Raw genomic sequence first — 21,210 nt, forward strand, 5'->3', positions numbered from 1 at the left:
AGAACCCCACCCTACCTTGGAACTTGCCTGACCGGAAAAACGCTTCAGAGAGACGTATAGAGTTCACCGGGGCAGATTTTGATCACAGTTACTTTCACAGCAATGCTTGAGTTATTGGGGTGCGTTTGTGTGCTTCCAGGGATAGCCACTCCTTCAGTTCTCTTTGTTTTCGTCACAGTCACACCTCCCTTCCCGCCGGGCATGTTTGGTTTAACTCATTCAGCCAAGTTTTGAGAAATGGAGATAAATAATTATGTGTGAGCCGGCGTTCTTTCAGTTTGATGTTCACTTTCCTACTATTCCACCACCAAACCCCATAATTTGCTTTAATTGGACGAGGAGTGTTGTGTTGAGAAGTGGCCAAGTTTCTAATTCGTTGAATATATCTCAAAGCCTCTGGCTGTTGGGAGGCTCCACCTCTTCCCACCAGGAAGAGTATAGTGGCATGGTAAAGACGAGGCTGGCCCCCACCCATTGGCTAAATAAGGAACAGCTGGCTTTCCTCTTCCCTCCCCAATCCTTTTTCCTTTTGCACTGTATTCACAACTACGCCATACATTTGAAGCACATGACTTCTCCCAAATAATCCTGGGAATGAGAGCTACAATTCCCAGCACACTTAACAAACTACAGATACCGGGATTCTTTGGGGAAAGCTATGCAGATGGTGTAAAGCAGTCCCTTGTTTCACCTTCTTTCACAATCCTCTCTCATCAGCCATGTGCCTGTTGCCTTTTCCACTCTGCTGATAACTTAAAAGGTACAGAGACAGTCATGGACGACTCTGGGGTTGCGGTGCTCATCTCGCTTTACTGGCCAAGGAAGCCAGTGTACAGCTTCCGGGTCATGGTTGCCATATTTCAGGAGCAGAAATCAAAAGTTGTTGAGCTTCCCCCCCCCCCACACTTTTTAGGGGCCAGAGTTGTTGAGTCCCCCCCATGAGCTTTTTTGCACAATCCCCCCCCCCCAAAAAAAAGTTGTTGTGCCATTTTTAAACATTTTCAGCATAAAACCCAACTTCCACAATGGGTTGCCGGACATTTAAATCAGCTGACGAAAATTCTGCATGAACGTGACTCTTGGCAGCCAATCCAAAGAACTTTATTGTACTAGCTATTGGCCATGACAAATTTGAATCAAAAATAAACACAAGCAAAAGGGGTGTCGCTTCGCAAATAATGGTCCCTATTTAGATATCTGCATCTCCCTTATAGTTCACTGCTATATTGCCCAGGGTCTTCTTTCAGATCTTTTTGGCCGCCAAAGCAAAAAAGGGCAGCTTTATGAGTCACTGAAACGCTTACATTGCTGAGAAGCCATAGGACCTTCTCTGACAGGGAAGGACATCTTTCCTGCACAGACAGCAAGGTGAGAAATTGCCTCCTGGGTCCAATGTATAGTGTGCAATATAGTAAAAAGTGCAAGAAGTCTTCCACCTGCGGTTGCCCACATATACAGAGTCTGTCTTTGTACAGCGCCCTGTTATATCATCTGTCTAGGACGGCGGAAGGGTTAGCTTGAAAACGCAGCTCAGAAAAAGCGAATCTAAGTGAGGCTAGCTGGAGATTTGGCTCTAAAATGGACTGTTTTTAGAAGGGGAAGCCAGGAGCATTTAGAGGATTCGATTGCTTGCAGATCACATAGTGATTCTGTCCAGACTTTCGGCAGCCAAACCCTGGCATTGTCTGGGAAATTCCGGGTGTATGGCAGCCCTATAACTTCTTCCACCTTCTCACATATTTACCTTCTCACATATTTCAAGTCATTCAAAGAAGCAAAGAGAAGGTAGAAGGTGAGAAGTAAAGATTCAATAAAGCCCTGAGCCAAACTGAGCACATTTGGAAGGCCTTGGGCCTTGGATGAGTTGGGTACACACAGCCACAAACTGATGTGAGTCTGGTTTGATTGGTCCAGAGAGATCCATGGCTGTCAGGGGGGAAAGGAAGGAAGGAAGGAAGGAAGGAAGGGCAGAGCAAGAAAACCACACAAAAAGACCAAGACTTACCTGACCAGCTGTTGCATCTTCCTAGAAGGTAGGCCCAATATTGCAGCTCTCCTTCCTGTCTGATTCATAGCTGTCAACTTTCGGATTTGAAAATAAGGGATCAGCAGCCTCACCTGTCCTGGAACAGTCTACAGGATATCTAAAAATCCAGAACAGCAGCGGGAAGCAGTGGGAAACGGTGCTGAAATAAGGGAATTTCCTGCCAAAAAAAGGGAGGGTTGACAGCTATGGTCTGATTCGCTGTCCTGCAGGTTCAGTACCTCCGCTTGTGAAAAAGCACCACACAGGGTCATATTCTCCTGCTTAACTCATAATAAATCTTGGTTTGAAGTGCAAGAATAATAATATTTGTTAGATAGAAAACCAGGCCCAGCAAACATTTGGGCATTTGTGAACCTGATAGATTGACATATGGGCCTCCTAATTTTGAGGTCTGGTGACATCACTAATAATTGTAAGAAGTAATTTTTAAAATACCATTCTCCTCCAGGAGATATAGTCAGGGATGCTTAGTTTAAAAGAAACTTGGTTGTATCTCAAAATAGTTGGGCACAGCCAAGTCAACGCCTGCTTGCAGAATGAAGTGGGAATGAGGCGAACTAGACTGCGCCACATCAGATTGCAGGTTGGCAAACTGCATTTTTTAATACTCCCCCTACATTAGAAGCTTAAATAAAAATGTAGAGAAGGCTAGAGCAGGACCATTCTCCTTGATGGGCTCGTTTTCTAGTTGCAGGGAGCGCTTCCAGGGGGGAACATTAAAAAAACCTGTAACTTCTGCCTGCAAGTTTGAAGTGGTGCAGTCCATTTCCCTACCCGTTACATGTGCGAACTGGGTCTTAGTGGATGAATCATACGAGTTTTAGTTGATTGATCCATTAAACCTGCATAAATATGCATGTGCATTTTAAAAAAACTATCATTGTAGGTGAGACAATGCTTCCTGTGTGAAGAGAAAAAGGAGCATGTCTCTTCCTTTTTAAAAATCCCTCCTTGTTTTTCAATCTGCCTGATGCATCAAGGACCTGCTTTTGCTCAGTCAAAAGGCCTTTGAAAGATTAACCGAGTCATTGACTTGCATGCCGCCTCCCAAAGGCGTTGTATCGGTATAGTAAAGTGTTCTAGGCAGAGTACATTTCCGCCTTTACTGTTTTCAAGAGCGACGAACCACTGAGGCGAGGCAGCAGCCAGTGCTGAGGTACCTTTAAAATTCATGGGAGCAATTCGTTTCAATTAAATGGTTGCTTCCTTCTGCTGCACAGGATGCCCTGAGCTTCTTTGGAAAACCACCAATAACGCTCCTCTTTTGAAAAGAAGACTCACAGTGCAATCCTATACAGTGATACCTCTGGTTACGTACTTAATTAGTCCCGGAGGTCCGTTCTTAACCTGAAACGGTTCTTAACCTGAGGTACCACTTCAGCTAATGGGGCCTCCCACTGCCGCCGCGCGATTTCTGTTCTCATCCTGAAGCAAAGTTCTTAACCCGAGGTACTGTTTCTGGGTTAGTGGAGTCTGTAACCTGAAACGTATGTAACCTGAGGTACCCTTGTACTGGGAGAAGTAAGTAGGGTCCTATCCTGGAGGAGCCTTGGACGTTAACCCCATAGCACTTGCTCCCAGGTAGGTGTCTGTAGTTGCCATCCTTTTTGGTAGCCCACTAGCCCCTGTCCTCATTTGATAGGGTCTCCTATCAAATAAGCACTCTTGGGATCAATGTGGGGTCTGTAAGCTTGGTGTGAATTTGTAAGGCCGGGTGTGCGGGAGGGCAGAGTGCTGTGGACCTGCATGTATGCTTGAGAATTGGTGTGTGCAGGGCCAGATTTAGGTTTGATGAGGCCCTAAGCTATTGAAGGTAATGTTGACAAAGGACAGCTGGACATATAAAAGGCACCAACAAATTGTCACTGTTTTTTGTGTGTTGAATATATGCTATATGGTAATATATGGACCTAATAGGTATCTAAGGGACGCGGGTGGCGCTGTGGTCTAAACCACTGTGCCTCTTGGGCTTGCCAATCAGAAGGTCGGAGGTTCGAATCCCCACGACAGGGTGAGCTCCCGTTGCTCAGTCCCTGCTCCTGCCCACCTAGCAGTTCGAAAGCACGTCAAACTGCAAGTAGATAAATAGGTACAGCTCTGGCAGGAAGGTAAACAGCATTTCCGTGCGCTGCTCTGGTTCGCAAGAAACGGCTTAGTCATGCTGGCCACATGACCCAGAAGCTGTCTGCGGACAAACACCGGCTCCCTCGGCCTGAAAGCGAGATGAGCGCAGCAACCCCAGAGTCATCCGCAACTGAACCTAATGGTCAGGGGTACCTTTACCTAATAGGTATCTAAAGCCATTTGCACATAACAAAATATTGAACTGAAATACAATTATTACAGTTTTTGGACCCTAAGCTACCGCTTGTTTAGCTAATATGTAAATCCGGCACTGAGTGTGTGTATGTGGTAGTGGTGAATTAGTGAAATGTGAGAGTTCGTTTACATTTTGCCATTTTGACGATGAGAAAGGTACACGACTTCTGTTTTATTGTGTAACATCGCAGCCTTCACTTCCTAGAAGCGTTTAGCACAGAGCTCAAATAAAACATTCAGGTCTAGCACAGTTCCAACACTATAAGCCTTAATTAAATTCTAACACTAGCTTGATCCGGAATTTAGGGTGTCCTGTGCACCCACAAACACGTAACAGTGGGAAACCTTTGTCTCTGCCTTCACCTCCTAAGCTCTGTTTCCTTTCCTTGCATCGCTTGATTCCTCATCATACAATAGGGTTTTTCGAGGGGATTTAGCCAGGCGCGCAATATAACACCTGCTGAAATTCCCTCTTCTGCACAACTATAAAAGGTGCAGGAGCTTGTCCCTATTTCGCGCCTGATGACTGCTGGGTGTCTCCCGGATAAAGGTGCAAACCGATTCTGTTGGAAAGCGTTGCCATTTGAGATCATACGGAGGTGTAAATAAAGTTGCAACTCCCACTTTTCCCCTCAACCACACACACACACTATATATATATATATATATATATATATATATATATATAAAATACTTTTCAGATATATACATTTCACTGATTTCACAATCATTTCGACATTTTAAAACTTGACTTCCTTCCCCCTCTTTCTGCGGTTCCTTAAATTTATTTTCAATATCTTCTGCATATACAAATTCACTTACTCATTTATTTATCTTCTTTAAATATATACTCTTATGTAACTTCAGGTTATTACAATAAAGTGTTTTTATCTGCTTACAATTTATCTGTAAATATTCAATAAACTTATTTCCATTCTTTTGTAAAAAGTTTGTTATCTTGATTTCTTATTCTTCTGGTAAGTTTCACCATTTCTGCATATTCCATAAGTTTTTGTATCCATTCTTCCTTTGCTGGAACAACTTCTTCTTCTTCTTCTTCTTCTTCTTCTTCTTCTTCTTCTTCTTCTTCTTCTTCTTTCCATCTTTGGGCAAGTAACATTCTGGCCACTGCAGTTGCATACATGAATAAATTTCTATACAATTTAGCTAGTACTGTCCCTATAATTCCCAAAAGGAAAGCTTCTGGGGTTTTTTTTTACAAATGTTCTTTTAAACGTCCTTTTCATTTCATCGTATATCATTTCCCTCAACCCTTTACACTTATTTATTATTTTTACGTTTATGTCTTACACACACGGCTGCAAGTTCGGGCAGCATGGCCTGTATGATGCCTGAGACGAGAGGCACCATCTTCTCCAGAAGATTGAGGGAGCCCATGCACAACGTTGTGCAATGTCCCAATGTGACACAGGGGCCCCTCTGAACGCTGAGGGGACCCTCCACCTCCCTGCTCTTCACCCAAGGCCAATCCTGGGGTTTTGGGAGGTAAGACCAATCTGAGAGTTCTGGGCATTCTAGTTTTCCTTTGCCCCCATGTGGGGACATCATTTCCTGGTGGCTTCTTGGTGTGAAGGGAAAGAGGAGGGCCTTTGCCAGGTCTCCAGCTCCTTAGCACCCTCCTTCGTTCCCTCACACACTTCTGGGTGAGTCTCTCAGTATTGTGGTTGTGTGAGTGCAGCATCCCTGACTGAACAGTTCCCAAAACCTGACTTGGACAACCTCGGTTGTAGGTGCCTCCAAGAGTCCCATTCGGTTCGGCCTGATTGTTTGAGGCGATCGCGATGGACAAATCTGTCAATTGTGGTTCTCTTCTATATCAGTCTTCAGTTACCCGCGTTTGTGCGTCGGATTGCATTAAAGGGGGAGGAGAAATCCTCTCAAAGAATTGTCAGCATTTTAGCACTCATTTCTCCCAAGTATGTGTGTGTGTGTGTGTGTGTGTGTGTAGTTTCGCCTCATGTGCACATTTTTGCAAGCCATGTTCCCTAATATAACTCCGTTTAGTACATACTTCCAGCAACGCTCCTCTGATAAAAAAATATACAGTATTTTTCAGTGTATAAACAGGGTTTTTTTAATTAAAAAGTTATGCTAAAAATTTGGGTTCATCTTATACACGGGGCAATCTCCCCCCATTTTCTCAATTTTTAGTCCCCAAAAAGAGACGTCTTATACACGGGGGCGTTTTATACACGGAAAAATACAGTATATGCATCTTTAGACACAGTTTCCCCTAATATTCATACTTTTTTTTGCGCACACAGAAAAGTGCAGATTTCTGGTTTGGGAGTGCATTATGTTTCTGGACACATGGATTAGATAGGACCACGTTATTAGTTGGACAAAACCAGGTCTCACCCCCCTCCTCCTCCTGAGGGGATTGTGACCTGTTCAGGGGCAGTTCTTGCACTGTCATCCGGAGAACAGGACACCAGCAGGAATGATCCAGGTCACTGCAGGGCTGCGCAGGTATTTATAGATCTCGGCCAGCTCTGTGGATTCGGTTTCAACCGCTGGGACCCATCAGCACATTCCTGAGGCTGCAAGGAACGCTGCCTCTCAAAAAAATAAAATGCTCTGGAGCATCACCTTGGCTCCTGAGTAGCGCTCCTTTTCCTCTCTGAAAAGCAGGGGTCCGACTTGCCTCCCTGTAAGCCTCCTCCTATCGCCATATCCTTGGGCTTCCTTTAAAAATTGATTAGGCTGCGAACTTTCGTAAAACCCAGAGATGGCATCTTTTGTGGTAGTGGGGAGTTCGGCCTAACTCCACTTTAACCATCCAAAATCGGAAGGGATAGATGATAGACTGGCTATCTATCATCTATCTATCTATCTATCTATCATCTATCTATCTATCTATCTATCTATCTATCTATCTATCTATCTATCTATCTATCATCTGTCTATCCATCTACCTACCTACCTATCATCTATCTATCATCTATCTATATCTATCATCTATCATCTATCATCTATCATCTATCTATCTATATCTATATCTATATCTATATCTATCTATCTATCTATCTATCTATCTATCTATCTATCATCTATCTATCTATCTATCTATCTCTCTATCTACTGATTTCTTTCAGTGTATGCACAAGATAAAATTGCTCACTTCCCAGAGTTTAGACTGAACGAAACAAACAAATGAGCATGAACAATTTCCACCAGCAAATAACAAACCACGTGGATTAAAATGGGCATTTTCTGTCCTCCCCCTGCTGTTCTCCTGCCACACCTCTGGTCTGCCTGATTCAATAATACAGTGGTACCTCAGGTTAAGTACTTAATTCTTTCTGGAGGTCCGTACTTAACCTGAAACTGTTCTTAACCTGAAGTACCACTTTAGCTAATGGGTCCTCCCGCTGCCGCTGCGCCACCGGAGCACGATTTCTGTTCTCATCCTGAAGCAAAGTTCTTAACCTGAAGCACTATTTCTGGGTAAGCAGAGTCTGTAACCTGAAGCTTATGTAACCCGAGCTACCACTGTATCCGGATATCAACCCTAACGCATCAGGCCTTCCTTTCCTTTCAGGAAACAGGGTCTTAGGCCTGTTGCTCTAGCTCCTGGGTGCCAGATAAACCAAGGTTCTGAGCTTCTAGTTTCTCTAGCGCACTAAACCACGCATGCACACATGCATATATGCCCTCTCTCTCAGAGAACCCAGGAGTCCTGGCTCTTATTTCTGCCTCCTCTGAACTGAAACCCTGCTGGCTTCCCTGTCACATTGAGGGAGTGAGGCACAGTTGCTTCTAACGGCTAAGAATAGCCTTGCACTATGGCAAGCAGCTTAGATACCTCTCCTTTCCTCCCCACCCCCTCCAGCCCAGCCACTTCATATAAGGGCATGGCAGGGCCCATGGCTTGGTGCTCTCATCTGTCTTGGAGGCTGGGCTGGGCAGCCATTGGCTGTTGGCTGAAGGGCTAATCTAGGCCAGCTGTAGACGTCGCTCATACAAACGGTGGGCTGGAAACTGTATATTCCTACCCCTTAGCTCTTCTTGCGGGCTGACGGCCTTTCCAAGTTGCTCGCCTCTGAGACTTCTGAGTGTGTTGCTTCCACCCACCCCCTTCTGCCATGGCTTCCTGGAAGGCCCTGACAATGGGCCTCCTTCTGGTCCTGCTCTGCTCATTCAGGCTCCCTAGAGCCCTGGGAGAGGAACAGCACCACCACCACCACGGAAGCCAGCATGAGGGCGAACGCCATCACCACCATGGACAGCATGATGCTGATGACGACGACGACGATCATTATCACCATGCCAGCCACCTTCATGAAGCAGGGCATCACCATGATGATGATGACGATGATGAGGAGGAACACCATCATCACCACACTGGACATCACCATGCAGAGCACCATCATCACCACAGTTCCCACCACGATGATGATGACGATGATGATGATGATGGTGATGACCACCACCATGGCAAGCATCATCAGCACCATGAACATCATGGTGACCATCACCACCATCATGACGATGATGATGATGACGATGATGATGACCACCATGACCATCATGGCAAGCATCATCATCACCATGAACACCATGGTAACCATCACCATGACGATAATGATGATGACGATGATGATGATGACCACCATGACCATCATGGAAAGCATCATCATCACCATGAACACCATGGTAACCATCACCATGATGATGATGATGACGATGATGATGATGACGACGATGACCACCATGGCAAACATCACCATGAACACCATGGTGACCACCATCACCATCATGAGCATGATGATGATGAAGATGATGACGACGATGATGATGAACACGACCACCACCATCAGAAACATCATGGTAGCCACCACCACCACCATGATGATGACGATGATGACGATGACGACAGTGAGGAAGAAGAACACCATCATCATGAACATCATGCTCACCACCATCACCATGAGGATGATGATGACGACAGTGAAGAAGAAGAAGAAGAGCATGCCAGTCATCACCATCACCATCACCATGAGGACGATGACCAGGAAGAGGCCCACGGGCACCATCACCATAAGGAAGCTGATGAGGGCAAAGAGCACCACCACCATCACCATCACCATGGTGATGAGGAAGACGAGTCTGATGAAACGGAGTCCAAGGAAGAAGATGAGGATGAAGGGCACAAACACAAGCACCCCAGGCACGAAGGCCATGACAAGGCCAAGAAGCACCACAAAGAGGGAGAAGGTGAGAGAAGCCTAGTGGCTGGGGTAGGGTGGGATGAGGCCATGTTGGCTTTCATTAGGGTTAACCAACACCTGGCTTTCACCCAAGGGCCCATAAATTGTGGCTGCCCTCCCTTCCCTTCGAAGGACCCCGTGCTTTTTGCCACCTAGCCCACACAGAGAAGCTCTTGGCTTTCCCCACACACTTGGCGTCCCTCTTTGCTTGGCCCAACTTTCTCCCCTCTAGCACCAACATGCTGGGCCCCCAGAACCACCTGGGGGCTCCCAGCTGCCCTCTAGAACCTCCTCCCTCCCCCACCGGGAGGGACCCTTCTGGGCATCTGTATCTATGTCTTTCTTTTCCATTGAAGAAGAGGAAGATGACGACGACTATGAGGACGACGAGGAGTACGAGGCAGGCTCTCTGTGCCACTACTGTGCCTTCTGCAAGGTAACAAAGGAGAAGCCTTCGCCTGCATACCTGCTCAGCTCTCCAGGGTGGGATTTGACCGCCCAAACATTTTGTGGTCAAGCCTTAAGGGTCTCTTCCTGCATGCCTCATATCTTTGCCTGTTCCTGCTTTAGTCAGGTCGCCCATTAATCCGCAACATGACTGCTTTCCCTGCTCCCCCTGAAGCAGGCATAAATTTCCTTCTCATTGTCCTCTGATGAGACACCCTATCGGCCGGTGTGTGGATTTTACAATACGTCGTCACACTTTTCCTTCCCTTTGTATCTCTGGAGGAGGAAGGTCTGCCTTCATCTCTCCATGGAAGCAGCCTGGGCTTAACTCTGCCATAGCTTCTCCCTCTTCCTGTCCTTGTTTGCCGTTATGCCTTTGATGAGAGTCTGCCTTATCTTGGCACAACCTATTACATGCATGCTCGTTCTGAAGGTCTGGCTCAGAGATGGGTTGTTGTTGTTCCTGTGTTCTTCTTTGCCTGGTCCCTGCCTGCAACCCCCTCTTCCTCCCCAGATTTATGGATGCGGTGCCAAAACTATACATCAGATAGAGATTCGTGATCTAGGGAGGCCCCATCTTCTACTTTACAGTCTTCGACTTGAAGGTGTCTTCTGTTTGAAGGGCTACCTGGTCCAGGTCTGTTTTAAAGATACAGAGCCACGGGGCCTTGGAATTGCCCATTGGTAGTTAGTACAGCTAGATACGTGGGTGGCGCTGTGGGTTAAACCACAGAGCCTAGGACTTGCCGATCAGAAGGTCAGCGGTTTGAATCCCTGCGACGGGCTGAGCTCCCATTGCTTGGTCCCTGCTCCTGTCAACCTAGCAGTTCAAAAGCATGTCAAAGTGCAAGTAGATAAATAGGTACCGCTCCGGCGGGAAGGTAAACGGCGTTTCCGTGCGCTGCTCTGGTTCACCAGAAGCAGCTTAGTCATGCTGGCCTCATGACCCGGAAGCTGTTTGTGGACAAACGCCAGCTCCCTTGGCCAATAAAGCGAGATGAGCACCGCAACCCCAGAGTCGGTCATGACCGGACCTAATGGTCAGGGGTCCCTTTACCTTTACCTAGTTAGTACAGCTAACCTGGGTCTTCCCCACCATGTTAAGATAGAACCATAGAATTGTAGAGTGGGAAGGGAATCATTCTAGTCCAACCCCCCCCCCCCCCCCACAATGCAGGAATATTCAGCCGTCCCACAGAGGGATAGAAAAGAAGTTGGAAAAGAGGTTTACGAGCTACAGTATGGAAAATTTAACCAGGAACTACGAGCCTCCAGAATAAAGGGCATGTGCAGAGTGCACCTCCCTTGGACCTCTGTGTTTAATATGACAGTTTGGCAATACAACAGTATTCCTTTGTGGGTGTTTGTGTGTGTGGAGGAAACTTTTTATGATTCCTGGTATTGGTGGATGCACGATTAACAAATGCTGATTATATATCAATATTTCTTGACTCTGCTTGCATCCCTCCGAGTTTGGCTTCGGGTCGATGTCAGTTTGTTTGCTCACCAAGGGGTCAATGAACTTAAAAGTCTGTGTGAACATGGGCACGATTGGGCCAGTGGTCTGACAGTTTCGCATGTATGGCTGTAAAATAGTTTCATAGCCTGTTGACAAGGTGACGGAAAGAAACTTCACCCACGGGATTTCTGCTTTGTTGCGCCTATTAAAGACACAGGAGCCTTTGTGGGCGATGGGGAAGGTGCCAGCTGTATCTTGAGGACTAGGCAGTTGGGGAGCAGGGAAGAACTAGGAAAGGGAGGGTACGTTTTGTGAATCACAGCCTGTCTCTTTAAAAAAAGTAGAATTGCACCTCCGTGTCACTTTCTCCTGGAACTTCATGTGACTGCAGGAGTTCTACATACAGTACAAGTCTATGCCCTCCTGATGCTGATGAACTTCAACTCCCACCAGACCCAGCAAACAGGGCCAGTGGGCAGGGCTGATGGGACTTGTAGTTCAGCAACACCTGGAGGGCCAGAAGTTATCCCATAGAGAGGGAGAAGAAAAAAAAGATGGATGCAGAACTCAGTGCAGGAAAGCGAGCTGTTTTGATTGAGCAGCCAGCTGAAAGCAGCCGAGGAACCCGCGATTTGGCAATTTCAGATCTTTTTTGCAGGGGCAAACAGGCTCAGAATCCAGAAACTGAATAAACTGAAAGTTTTTAATGTGTGATTTTAGTGTATTTTTGGTTTCTGTGGAAGCCGCCCAGAGTGGCTGGGGAAACCCAGCCAGATGGGCGGGGTACAAATAATAAATTATTATTATTATATAACAATAATTTATTATTTGTACCCCGCCCATCTGGGCGGCTTCCAAAAAAATATTAAAATACTGTAATACATCAAACATTAAAAGCTTCCCTAAACAGGGCTGCCTTCAGATGTCTTCTAAAACTCTGGTAGTTGTTGTTCTCTTTGACATCTGGTGGGAGGGCATTCCACAGGGAGGGCGCCACTGCCGAGAAGGCCCTCTGCCTGGTTCCCTGTAACTTAGCTTCTCACAGTGAGGGAACCGCCAGAAGGCCCTCAGTGCTGGACCTCAGTGTCCAGGTAGAACGATGGGGGTGGAGACGCTCCTTCAGATATACTGGACCAGGGCTGTTTAGGGCTTTAAAGGTCAGCACCAACACTTTGAATTGTGCTTGGAAACATACTGGGAGCCAATGTAGGTCTTTCAAGACCGGTGTTATATGGTCTCGGCGGTCGCTCCCAGTCACCAGTCTAGCTGCCGCGTTCTGGATTAATTCTGGAAATATAGAATGAATTGCAAAATAATATTTTCAGTGGGGTTCTGGTGATGGGGGTTTCCTATGTGGTGATGAGAAGGATAACTATAGTGTTGAGGGACCAGGATGAATTGGGGAATTGCCACAGAACTTCTTGGCATGCAGATGGTTCAGTCTCCCAGTAGGGTTGGCAAAGACCCCTGCCTTATACCCAGAAGACTCACTGCCAGTCAGGGTAGACCATACCAATCAAAATGGACCAACAGCTCTCTGTCTTTCTATTGGGACCCTCCAGGGTTATTGTGCATTCACGATTAGTTGTGCCCATTATGATATCGGGGCAGTTACACGATAATACTGTTTACTTCTGCAAAAGTTTTGGAGTGTTTATACTTCATACCCCACAAATGTCCTGGGAAAACTGGGACATCCCATTTTTTCATGCAACTGCATGACGGCCATTTTGGGCGCTGAGATCTTACTGCGAGAAAAGTGCTTTTTCAGGGCCACGAATCTTGCACAGAGCCCCAAAACGTGCATTTTGTGGGGAGCGCATATTTTGGGCTCTGTGATCTCGCATGAGTCACATGATTCATGCTCAGCCACAAAGATGCGCATCTCGGGTTGGGGATTCAACATGTTGGAGGGTATGATACTGCTTCATCGAATACCGCTTTTTTGGCATAAACCTTATTAGGGCTTATCAAGAAAAATACAATACTTAATATCAAATATCTTTTCCTCTCCTTTTTTGTCCAAACTAAGGCTGTGTTCTAAATACATAAAAAATATATATAAAGATACTGCTTCATTTCCAACCAGTGCATGCCCTGAAACTTCCTGCTGCAGCTGTGTGACTTTTCATACTGCAAATGTTCATGTTTGGGGTGCTTGTAGTTGTTGTTTTTGGCCCTTTTTTGTTGCGCTATTGTCAGTGCTTTTTCGGGGGGGGGCACAGGGGGACGCATACCCGTAAACATTTTGTGAATCTTTGTACTTTTGCCCATTTACTATATTTATTTTTCTCGATTTGAACTATAAAATGGTGGTTTTCTTGCATCAAAATGAGAGTACCCCTAAACGCCTTTTTAGAAAAAAAAAGCACTGTCTGTGGTGCAAGGTTGCCCTTCCAGATGGCAAGAATGCAAGAATGTCAGGGAAGCATCACGGAACAACTAATAAAAGGAAATCTTGTATGAATTTATCACTAATGCACTAGTATCGCAACCACGACGATATACGATTTACGATATCTTTATTGTCATTGTCCCATACAGAACAATGAAATTGAAAATCTACATAAAACCGTCAAAAACCCCTAAAAATACAATATACTATAGAGACTCCTTATACTGCGTTTAGAACCAGAATTGCATTTGCGTAGAAACTGTTTCTCAGGCGGCTAGTCCTGGTCTTTATAACCCTATACCTTCTTCCAGAAGGCAGAAGCTGAAAGAGAGCATTTCCGGTATCCTGCGCTATCTCTGCAGCTTTTTAATGCACCTGGAAGCATAGATTTGATCCAATGTGGGAAGAGTGCACCCAATTATTTTCTCTGCAGTCTTTACAAACCACACACCCAGACCATAAGTTAATACACTCTCCACTGTACAATGGTAAAATGCCATCAACAGGTCCTTTGACAGATTGCCAAATACGCCTGCAAAAAACAAACAAGAAATCCACCGTTCTGAAGGCATCACATGGGCAGAGTGGTTTGGTTGTGGCACGCAGGACAAGGAGAGCTGTGCTGAGGACTTGCCACCCAAACAGACCCAGCTAAGTTTTTCTGAATTTCCACCCCCAGGATTGCGACAAGTGTGACAAGTGCCCCTGCAAAGAAGGTGACAGCAGCGAATACTGCGCAAGCTGCCAGGTCGGTGCCGCAAACTTGCCCCTCCCTCCTCCCCACCCCTCCCTTTGCCCCAGACTTGCTACTCTGGTTTCGTGAACCTTAACCACAGCAGTCCCCTGCCGGCGGTAACTCCTTTTATCTGTCTCTCTGCAGTATTGCCATTTCTGTTACGTTTGCCCTGTGTGCGAGGCGGCCTGTGCACCCGGTGAGTTGATTTTCCCCTTTGCGGCTTTAGCGTTGGCGTGGGCAGGTGGGATCTACTGGTAGACCTCTTGCGTGATTTGTAGAAGGTCCTGCAAGTTAGCAGTGAGGAAAAGCCTCTTTTCTAAGTTCGGCTGCTGAGGTGAAGAAATATGTGGGTGGGGAGGAAGCAGGCGCAGGTTTTTGTATGGTAAGTCAGTGGCCAGTACACAAAACAAAGTCCTTGGCTAAGGACAGGGGTCAGCAAACCTTTTCAGCAGGGGGCCGGTCCACTGTCCCTCAGAACTTGTGGGGGGTCGGACTATATTTTGAAGGGGACGTTCAAAAAATGAATGAATTCCTATGTTTAGGGGTACGCGTATCCCTGCGTACCCCTGCGTACCACCACTGGATTGTTATAACAAAATAAAGAAATCCCTATGGAAAAGTGTGTTTTATAATTTCCTGCCCTCTGGCGCCATCTGGTGTTGCATGTTTATAGCACATCCAAATCGCTGTTTCTTTACTAACGTTGATGATTCCTTTAACATTTTTTGTAGTTTTATATACAATACAGAGCAGGGGTCAGCAAACTTTTTCAGTGTCCCTCACTGTCCCTCAGACCTTGTGGGGGCCCGGACTATATTTTTTTGGGGGGGTCGGAATGAACAAATTCCTATGCCCCACAAATAGCCCAGAGATGCATTTTAAATCAAAGGACACATTCTACTCATGTAAAAACACGCTGATTCCCGGACCGTCCACAGGCCGGATTTAGAAGGGGGTTGGGCCGGATCCAGCCCCGGGCCTTAGTTTGCCTATCCGTGGCTAAGGATATGCTCAGAGGCACCCTGTTCCTTAATTTTAGGCTACATGCACACCATACATTTAAAGTACACCCCCCAAGAGTAATGGAAACGGTTGTGAAGGGTGCTGGAAACTGTAGCTCTGTAAACCTAGAATTCTTTAATTTAAATGTGCTCTAAATGTATGGTGTGTACTGAGCCTAAGGGTATGTTTGCACCTGGCTCCAGTTTGTGGGTTGTGGCTTTTTGAGTAAAAATTGAAGTAGATCCCGGAAGCCTGCTGTCTGACCACCCATGGGTTAGCGGATTGAGTGTCAGACTCGGTGGCTGGGGGTGCGGGTGGCAGTGGCTAGGAAGGACCTGGGTTCAAATCTCAGCTGAGCCCTCTAGCTCACTGTGTCGTCTTGGCCAAGCCACCACGTCACCACATATTCCACTCAGCCATTCTCCACCCCCAGAATGATTGTGAGAAAATAGGCTGAACGGTCTATGTCCCTCATGCTCCTTGCCAAGAAATAAGCAATAAACACAGCAATAAACAACTTCATAAAGCTTGTTTTAATGGGGAGACGTAAGCTCAAGATGAGCAGATGGTAAGTGCACTACGAACAGCAAAATCCTGATTTGTTCTGTTTTGTGTTTTGCAGGGAGCATCGTGGATGAATTATCTGGAGCCTTATTTCAGTAAGTAACAGCCCTGGATCCCATTCGAATCCTAACGAGAGGCAGCAGCTGAGCTCCAAAATCTACTTCCTCCCCTTTCCTTGTGTTGCAGACTCTGCCCCTGGAGAGAGGACAGCCAGGATCCAGCAGAGATCCTGCAGCTTTAACCTCCAGTCTTGTCTCGGCTTGCCACATAAAGCTGAGGAAACTCTTTTCTTTCAGCCCTCAGTTTTCTTCATCTGTGAAATGGGAACAATATGAGGTCTCTCTCTCAAGGCATGCAAATCTAGGACAGGCATCTGTTTGGAAAGGAGACTGCCTGCTCATTCCATGTAGGCAGCTGTGGCCCCTTGGAGAAAGTGCAGGATAGATGACTGTTGACCAGAAATAAACAAAAAGATTGTAATGAAAAACCCTAATTTAAACCCTTCTCTTTTTCTTTCAGGACATTTGCCACCATCTTTGAGCAGCAGGAGCATTGAAGCGCCCCCTGGTGGAGAAACCATAGTTAGGAGGGGGAGGGGGAACCAGGTGACCCTTGATATATTAATTTTTTTGAGCCAAACTTTGTGTGATGGAAGATTCCACGATTCTTTCTTCCGGAGGTTGTTTCCCCGCCCATCATTGTCCTCTCAAAAACGTACCCCTGTTGTTTTTCTCCCGTGGGATCCTATTTATCCCCCACATCTGGAAAATCTGCCGAGAGTTGGTTTTGAGAGGATACCTGATGACAAGAAGGGAGAGGGTTAAGCGGCTGGACTTTACCCAACCCCCTACCTCCAACTTCCGCCTCTCACAGAACTTTTCATTCTTAAAAAAGCAGCTGTTGGAAGACACACAATTTCAGAACTGGCAGTCTTGTGTAGTCTGGCTTTTATAATTAGCCGGGAGGCCATCCCAGGTAGGCTGTGGCCTGATGAGCAAGAAGGGTGACCCGCATTTACTGAGCAAATCCACCCTGGGGCAAGGGATTACTAACACCTCAGAGATGTACGGTAGTTTCCCCAGCCTTTGAATAAGTTTGAGCAATAGTTCTCCTGAGCAATAGGTTTCCTGTTCATGCCTCAGCTCCCAGGCAGGGAATCTGTGGTTCTCTGGATGTTATTGGACTCCAACTCCCATGATCCCTCATATTGGCTCTGCTGGCTTGGCGTTGATGGCAACTGGGATCCAGCAACCATGGGGCAGCTGCAATTTCCCCCTCTCGGCCTCAGCTGAACAGGCAGCGGGGCAACTCACAACACGCAATTTTGCACCTTTGGGCTACTTGCTGCAGAATTGCAAACCAACAAGCTTCCAGATGTTTTCCTTTGAAATGTCTCTTCGGAAATGTTTGTGCCCTACACCCTTTGAAAGCTTGATCAGTGGAGATGGTGTGGCATTGCTTGTTCGCAGATGGCTGTTGCATATCCTGCAACATTCCTTTGATGAAAACAGGGGTGTCCTATATAATAATAATAATAATAATAATAATAATAATAATAATAATAATAATAATAATAATAATAATTTCATTATTTATACCCTACTCATCTGACTGGGTTGCCCCAGCCATTCTGGGTGGCTTCCAACATATATAAAAAGCATAAGAAAACATTTTAAAACTTCCCCATACAGGGTTCAGATATCTTCTAAAGGTTGTATAGTTATCTCCTCGGCTCAGGGATCATTTAACCCCATACCCTCCAACATTTCTCCGATGAAAACAGGGATGTCCTAAGGAAAAGCAGGTCATTCCAGGATCAAATCAGAAACTGGGACGGCTTCTGTAAACCCGGGACTGTCCCTGGAAAACAGGGGCACTTGGAGAGTCTGGTGTTGATAACTTGAGTCATCAAGGAATAAACGCAATCGGGTGAACCAGCTTCTAAACGCCTTTACAACGGCCTCATCACTCACTTCACTGCCATTTTCTCCCCAAGGAATTCTGGGCATTGTGGTTTTTATGAAGATGTCAAAGAGTCTGTCGAGCGTCGCATTGTCTCCATAGCATTACCACAGTCCCTTTCTGATAAACCACGGGTGGGAAACCTTTGCCCCCCTTCCCCCAGTGTTAGGTAAAAGGTAAAGGGATCCCTGACCATTAGGTCCAGTCATGGCCGACTTTGGGGTTGCGGCGCTCATCTCTCTTTATTGGCCGAGGGAGCCGGCATACAGTTTCCAGGTCATGTGGCCAGCATGACTAAGCTGCTTCTGGCGAACCAGAGCAGCGCACGGAAACACCATTTACCTTCCCGCCGGAGCGGTACCTATTTATCTACTTGCACTTTGACATGCTTTCGAACTGCTAGGTTGGCAGGAGCAGGGACTGAGCAACGGGAGCTCACCCCGTCGCGGGGATTCGAACCGCTGACCTTCTGATTGGCAAGTCCTAGGCTCTGTGTTTTAACCCACAGCACCACCTGCGTCCCTTCCCCAGTGTTACCCAACTACAATTCCCATCATCCTTGGCCATTGGCCATGATTGCCGGGGCTGATGGGAGATGGAGTTCAGCCCCATCTGGAGGGCCAAAGGTTCCCGATTCGTGTGATAAGCCATCCCGTGGCTCAGGCTACACTGGACTTTGCTAGAAACCCAAAAGCTGGTTTTTAAAAATGATGTTAAGGGCTCCTGTGTATCAAATAAGTTCTCTAAAGCAGGGAATTTTTAACAGGCATATGATAAATTGCCATTCACAGCAGAAATGGCGAACCTGCTGCCTTTTGAATGTTGTTGGATTTTGGCTTCCATCGGTCCCAGCCAGCATAGCCAATGATCAAAGAGGATGGGAGTTGTAGTACCTCGATATCTGGAGTGCCGCATCTTCCCGTCCCTGCTGTCTTGGCCATCTGTCTTGAATGCTTTAGTTGAGATTCCAGCATGACAAGGAGGGGTTGGACTAGTTGACCATTGGGGTCCCTTCAAAACTATACAATTCTATGGTTCTATTCTGCACTGGCCCCTTTTCTCATTGCACGTCAAGCTGTGCCTGGCAAATTCCCTTCATCCGCACAAACTGCTAGAGATACAGAAATGTTCTCTGCTATCGAATCTGCAGTTTTGTACAGATGCAGAACATTTTGCTAATCTTCTCCAAGGGCAGAATAAGCCAACGTGAAGACCTCCCCCCCAGCTCTCTCATCTGACCAACATGGCCAACAGTCAGGGATTTGGGGGGTTGGGAGTCCAGCAACTTCTGGATGGAGCTCTGCTGGCTTACACTAGGGCTGTGGTCTAAAGCACGGAGCCTCTTGGGCTAGCCGATCAGAAGGTCAGCGGTTCGAATCCCTGCAACTGGGTGAGCTCCCGTTGCTCTGTCCCAGCTCCTGCCAACCTAGCGGTTTGAAAGCATGCCAGCGCAAGTAGATAGATAGGTACCACTGCGGCGGGAAGCTAAACGGCGTTTCCGTGTGCTCTGGCATCCGTCACGGTGTCCTGTTGCACCAGAAGCCATTTAGTCATGCTGGCAACATGACCCGGAAAGCTGTCTGTGGACAAACACCAGCTCCCTTGGTCTGAAAGCGAGATGAGCGCCGCACCCCAATAGTCGCCTTTGAATGGACTTAACCGTCCAGGGGTCCTTTACCTTTTTACCTTATTAAACCATTATGGGAAATCCCAACTGAAATCTGGGTTGTTATTGCTGTGTAAGAGGAGGATGGAATGCAAATAGAATCTGCCAAGAGATGCACATTTGGCAGCTTCTTTTAGGAGTTCAGAAGCAAAAGGATGCAGGGCACTTTCCAGACAACCTGTTTCTTGTGTTTATTCGCTCGGATTTGTCTGTGGGAAGGTTAGAAGATGTCATCGCCTTGAAGCACTTTCATTGTGGTTTCCCTTCATCACAAAAGGGCGTTTTTTTGTGGGGAAGCAGGTTTGTTGCACAATACCTTCCGATCAGTGGAAATTGTGCAACCCCTGAGTTTGCCATTATGTGCTTGAGTCCCACCTGGAACTTGTTAGTCTGGAAGTGCCCTAAAGGTACAAGCAGGATACTACCTGGCAGCGTAACTTTTCCAAGAAGCAAACTCTGTGTACACGAAGCCTGAAGACAAAACTGCATGTGGAAAAACACTGATTTCGTATTTTGGTTACTGCTTTGGCTCAGTCCAAAATCCCATCTCTCCCCCTCTCCTATCACGGATACTCCACCTCACCTGCCTTTTTTATTCTTAATTTATAGCCATTGCTTTGTCTTGTTTCCATGGAAAATAAAAACACGTCTTCTTTTTTTGCTTCCGACATAGTTGCTGTTTTCTCCAAAGTCTCTACCTATGGTAGAGTGAGAAATTGGGGTGAATGGGAGGATATTTCTCCAGGTTTTAGAAAGGTTGTAATTAAGCCATTTCCCCCTGGCTCTTTCCCTCCATATGTTCCCTGCCCCAGTTTTTATCTCTTTGCTTCTTTTCCTCAGATCTGCCAGTATGAACCCTGTCCACCCTAGAGCATTTTAGTAGTGTTCAGACATTGCTATCCCACAGCAACCTGGAGTGGAATTCTGAACACCACACACTCAACACATTCTTCGTTCTCCCTAAAGAATCCTAGGATCTTTAAGTTAAGGGTTCTGAGCACCCCTAGGAGACCCTCCTAATCCCCTAAAACAAAACCAAAAAACCCTACAATTCCCTGGGAAGAGGGAGTCATTGCTAAACCACTCTGGGAAATGGGGGTTTCCTAGCACCCTTAACAAACTACAACTCCCAGAATTCTTTGAGGGAAGCCATGACGAAGTGGTACAAAAGTGCCTTAAATGGAATGGTGCAGTTGTACAGTGGTACCTCAGGTTACAAACGCTTCAGGTTACAGACTCTGCTAACCCGGAAGTAGTACAGTGGTACCTCAGGTGAAGTACTTAATTCATTTCAGACGTCCGTTCTTAACCTGAAACTGTTCTTAACCTGAAGCACCACTTTAGCTAATGGGGCCTCCTGTTGCCACTGTGCCGCCAGAGCA

General features: G+C 46.4%; 1 protein-coding gene across 3 annotated transcripts; it reads left to right on the plus strand.

The window, feature by feature from the left end:
• Window positions 1–8,263: 8,263 nt before the first annotated feature.
• On the plus strand, window positions 8,264–20,496 carry HRC (histidine rich calcium binding protein). 3 transcript variants are annotated; one of them, XR_014504123.1, is made up of 7 exons: window positions 8,264–9,604; window positions 9,954–10,033; window positions 14,578–14,646; window positions 14,779–14,830; window positions 16,259–16,295; window positions 16,720–18,326; window positions 18,694–20,496. XR_014504123.1 is itself a non-coding variant. In XM_083408193.1 (6 exons), the coding sequence occupies exons 1-6, from the start codon at window positions 8,473–8,475 to the stop codon at window positions 16,754–16,756; spliced, it is 1,407 nt and encodes a 468-aa protein (XP_083264319.1). In that variant the 5' UTR covers window positions 8,264–8,472; the 3' UTR covers window positions 16,757–20,496. The 3 variants fall into 3 exon arrangements, 2 of the variants coding, with proteins under 2 accessions (XP_083264319.1, XP_083264320.1); XM_083408193.1 differs by having other exon boundaries at window positions 16,720–20,496; XM_083408194.1 differs by having other exon boundaries at window positions 9,963–10,033; window positions 16,720–20,496.
• Window positions 20,497–21,210: the final 714 nt, after the last annotated feature.

The sequence above is a fragment of the Podarcis tiliguerta genome (assembly GCF_965153285.1).
Source record: "Podarcis tiliguerta genome assembly, chromosome: 13".
Classification (NCBI taxonomy): domain Eukaryota; kingdom Metazoa; phylum Chordata; class Lepidosauria; order Squamata; family Lacertidae; genus Podarcis; species Podarcis tiliguerta.

Excerpts from the sequence above, each read along its gene's own strand:
- HRC (XM_083408193.1), top strand. The coding sequence starts at position 8,473 with ATGGCTTCCTGGAAGGCCCTGACAATGGGCCTCCTTCTGGTCCTGCTC. Across the intron at positions 9,605-9,953 it reads GCACCACAAAGAGGGAGAAG|AAGAGGAAGATGACGACGAC; the intron begins GTGAGAGAAGCC and ends TTTCCATTGAAG. Across the intron at positions 14,647-14,778 it reads AATACTGCGCAAGCTGCCAG|TATTGCCATTTCTGTTACGT; the intron begins GTCGGTGCCGCA and ends GTCTCTCTGCAG.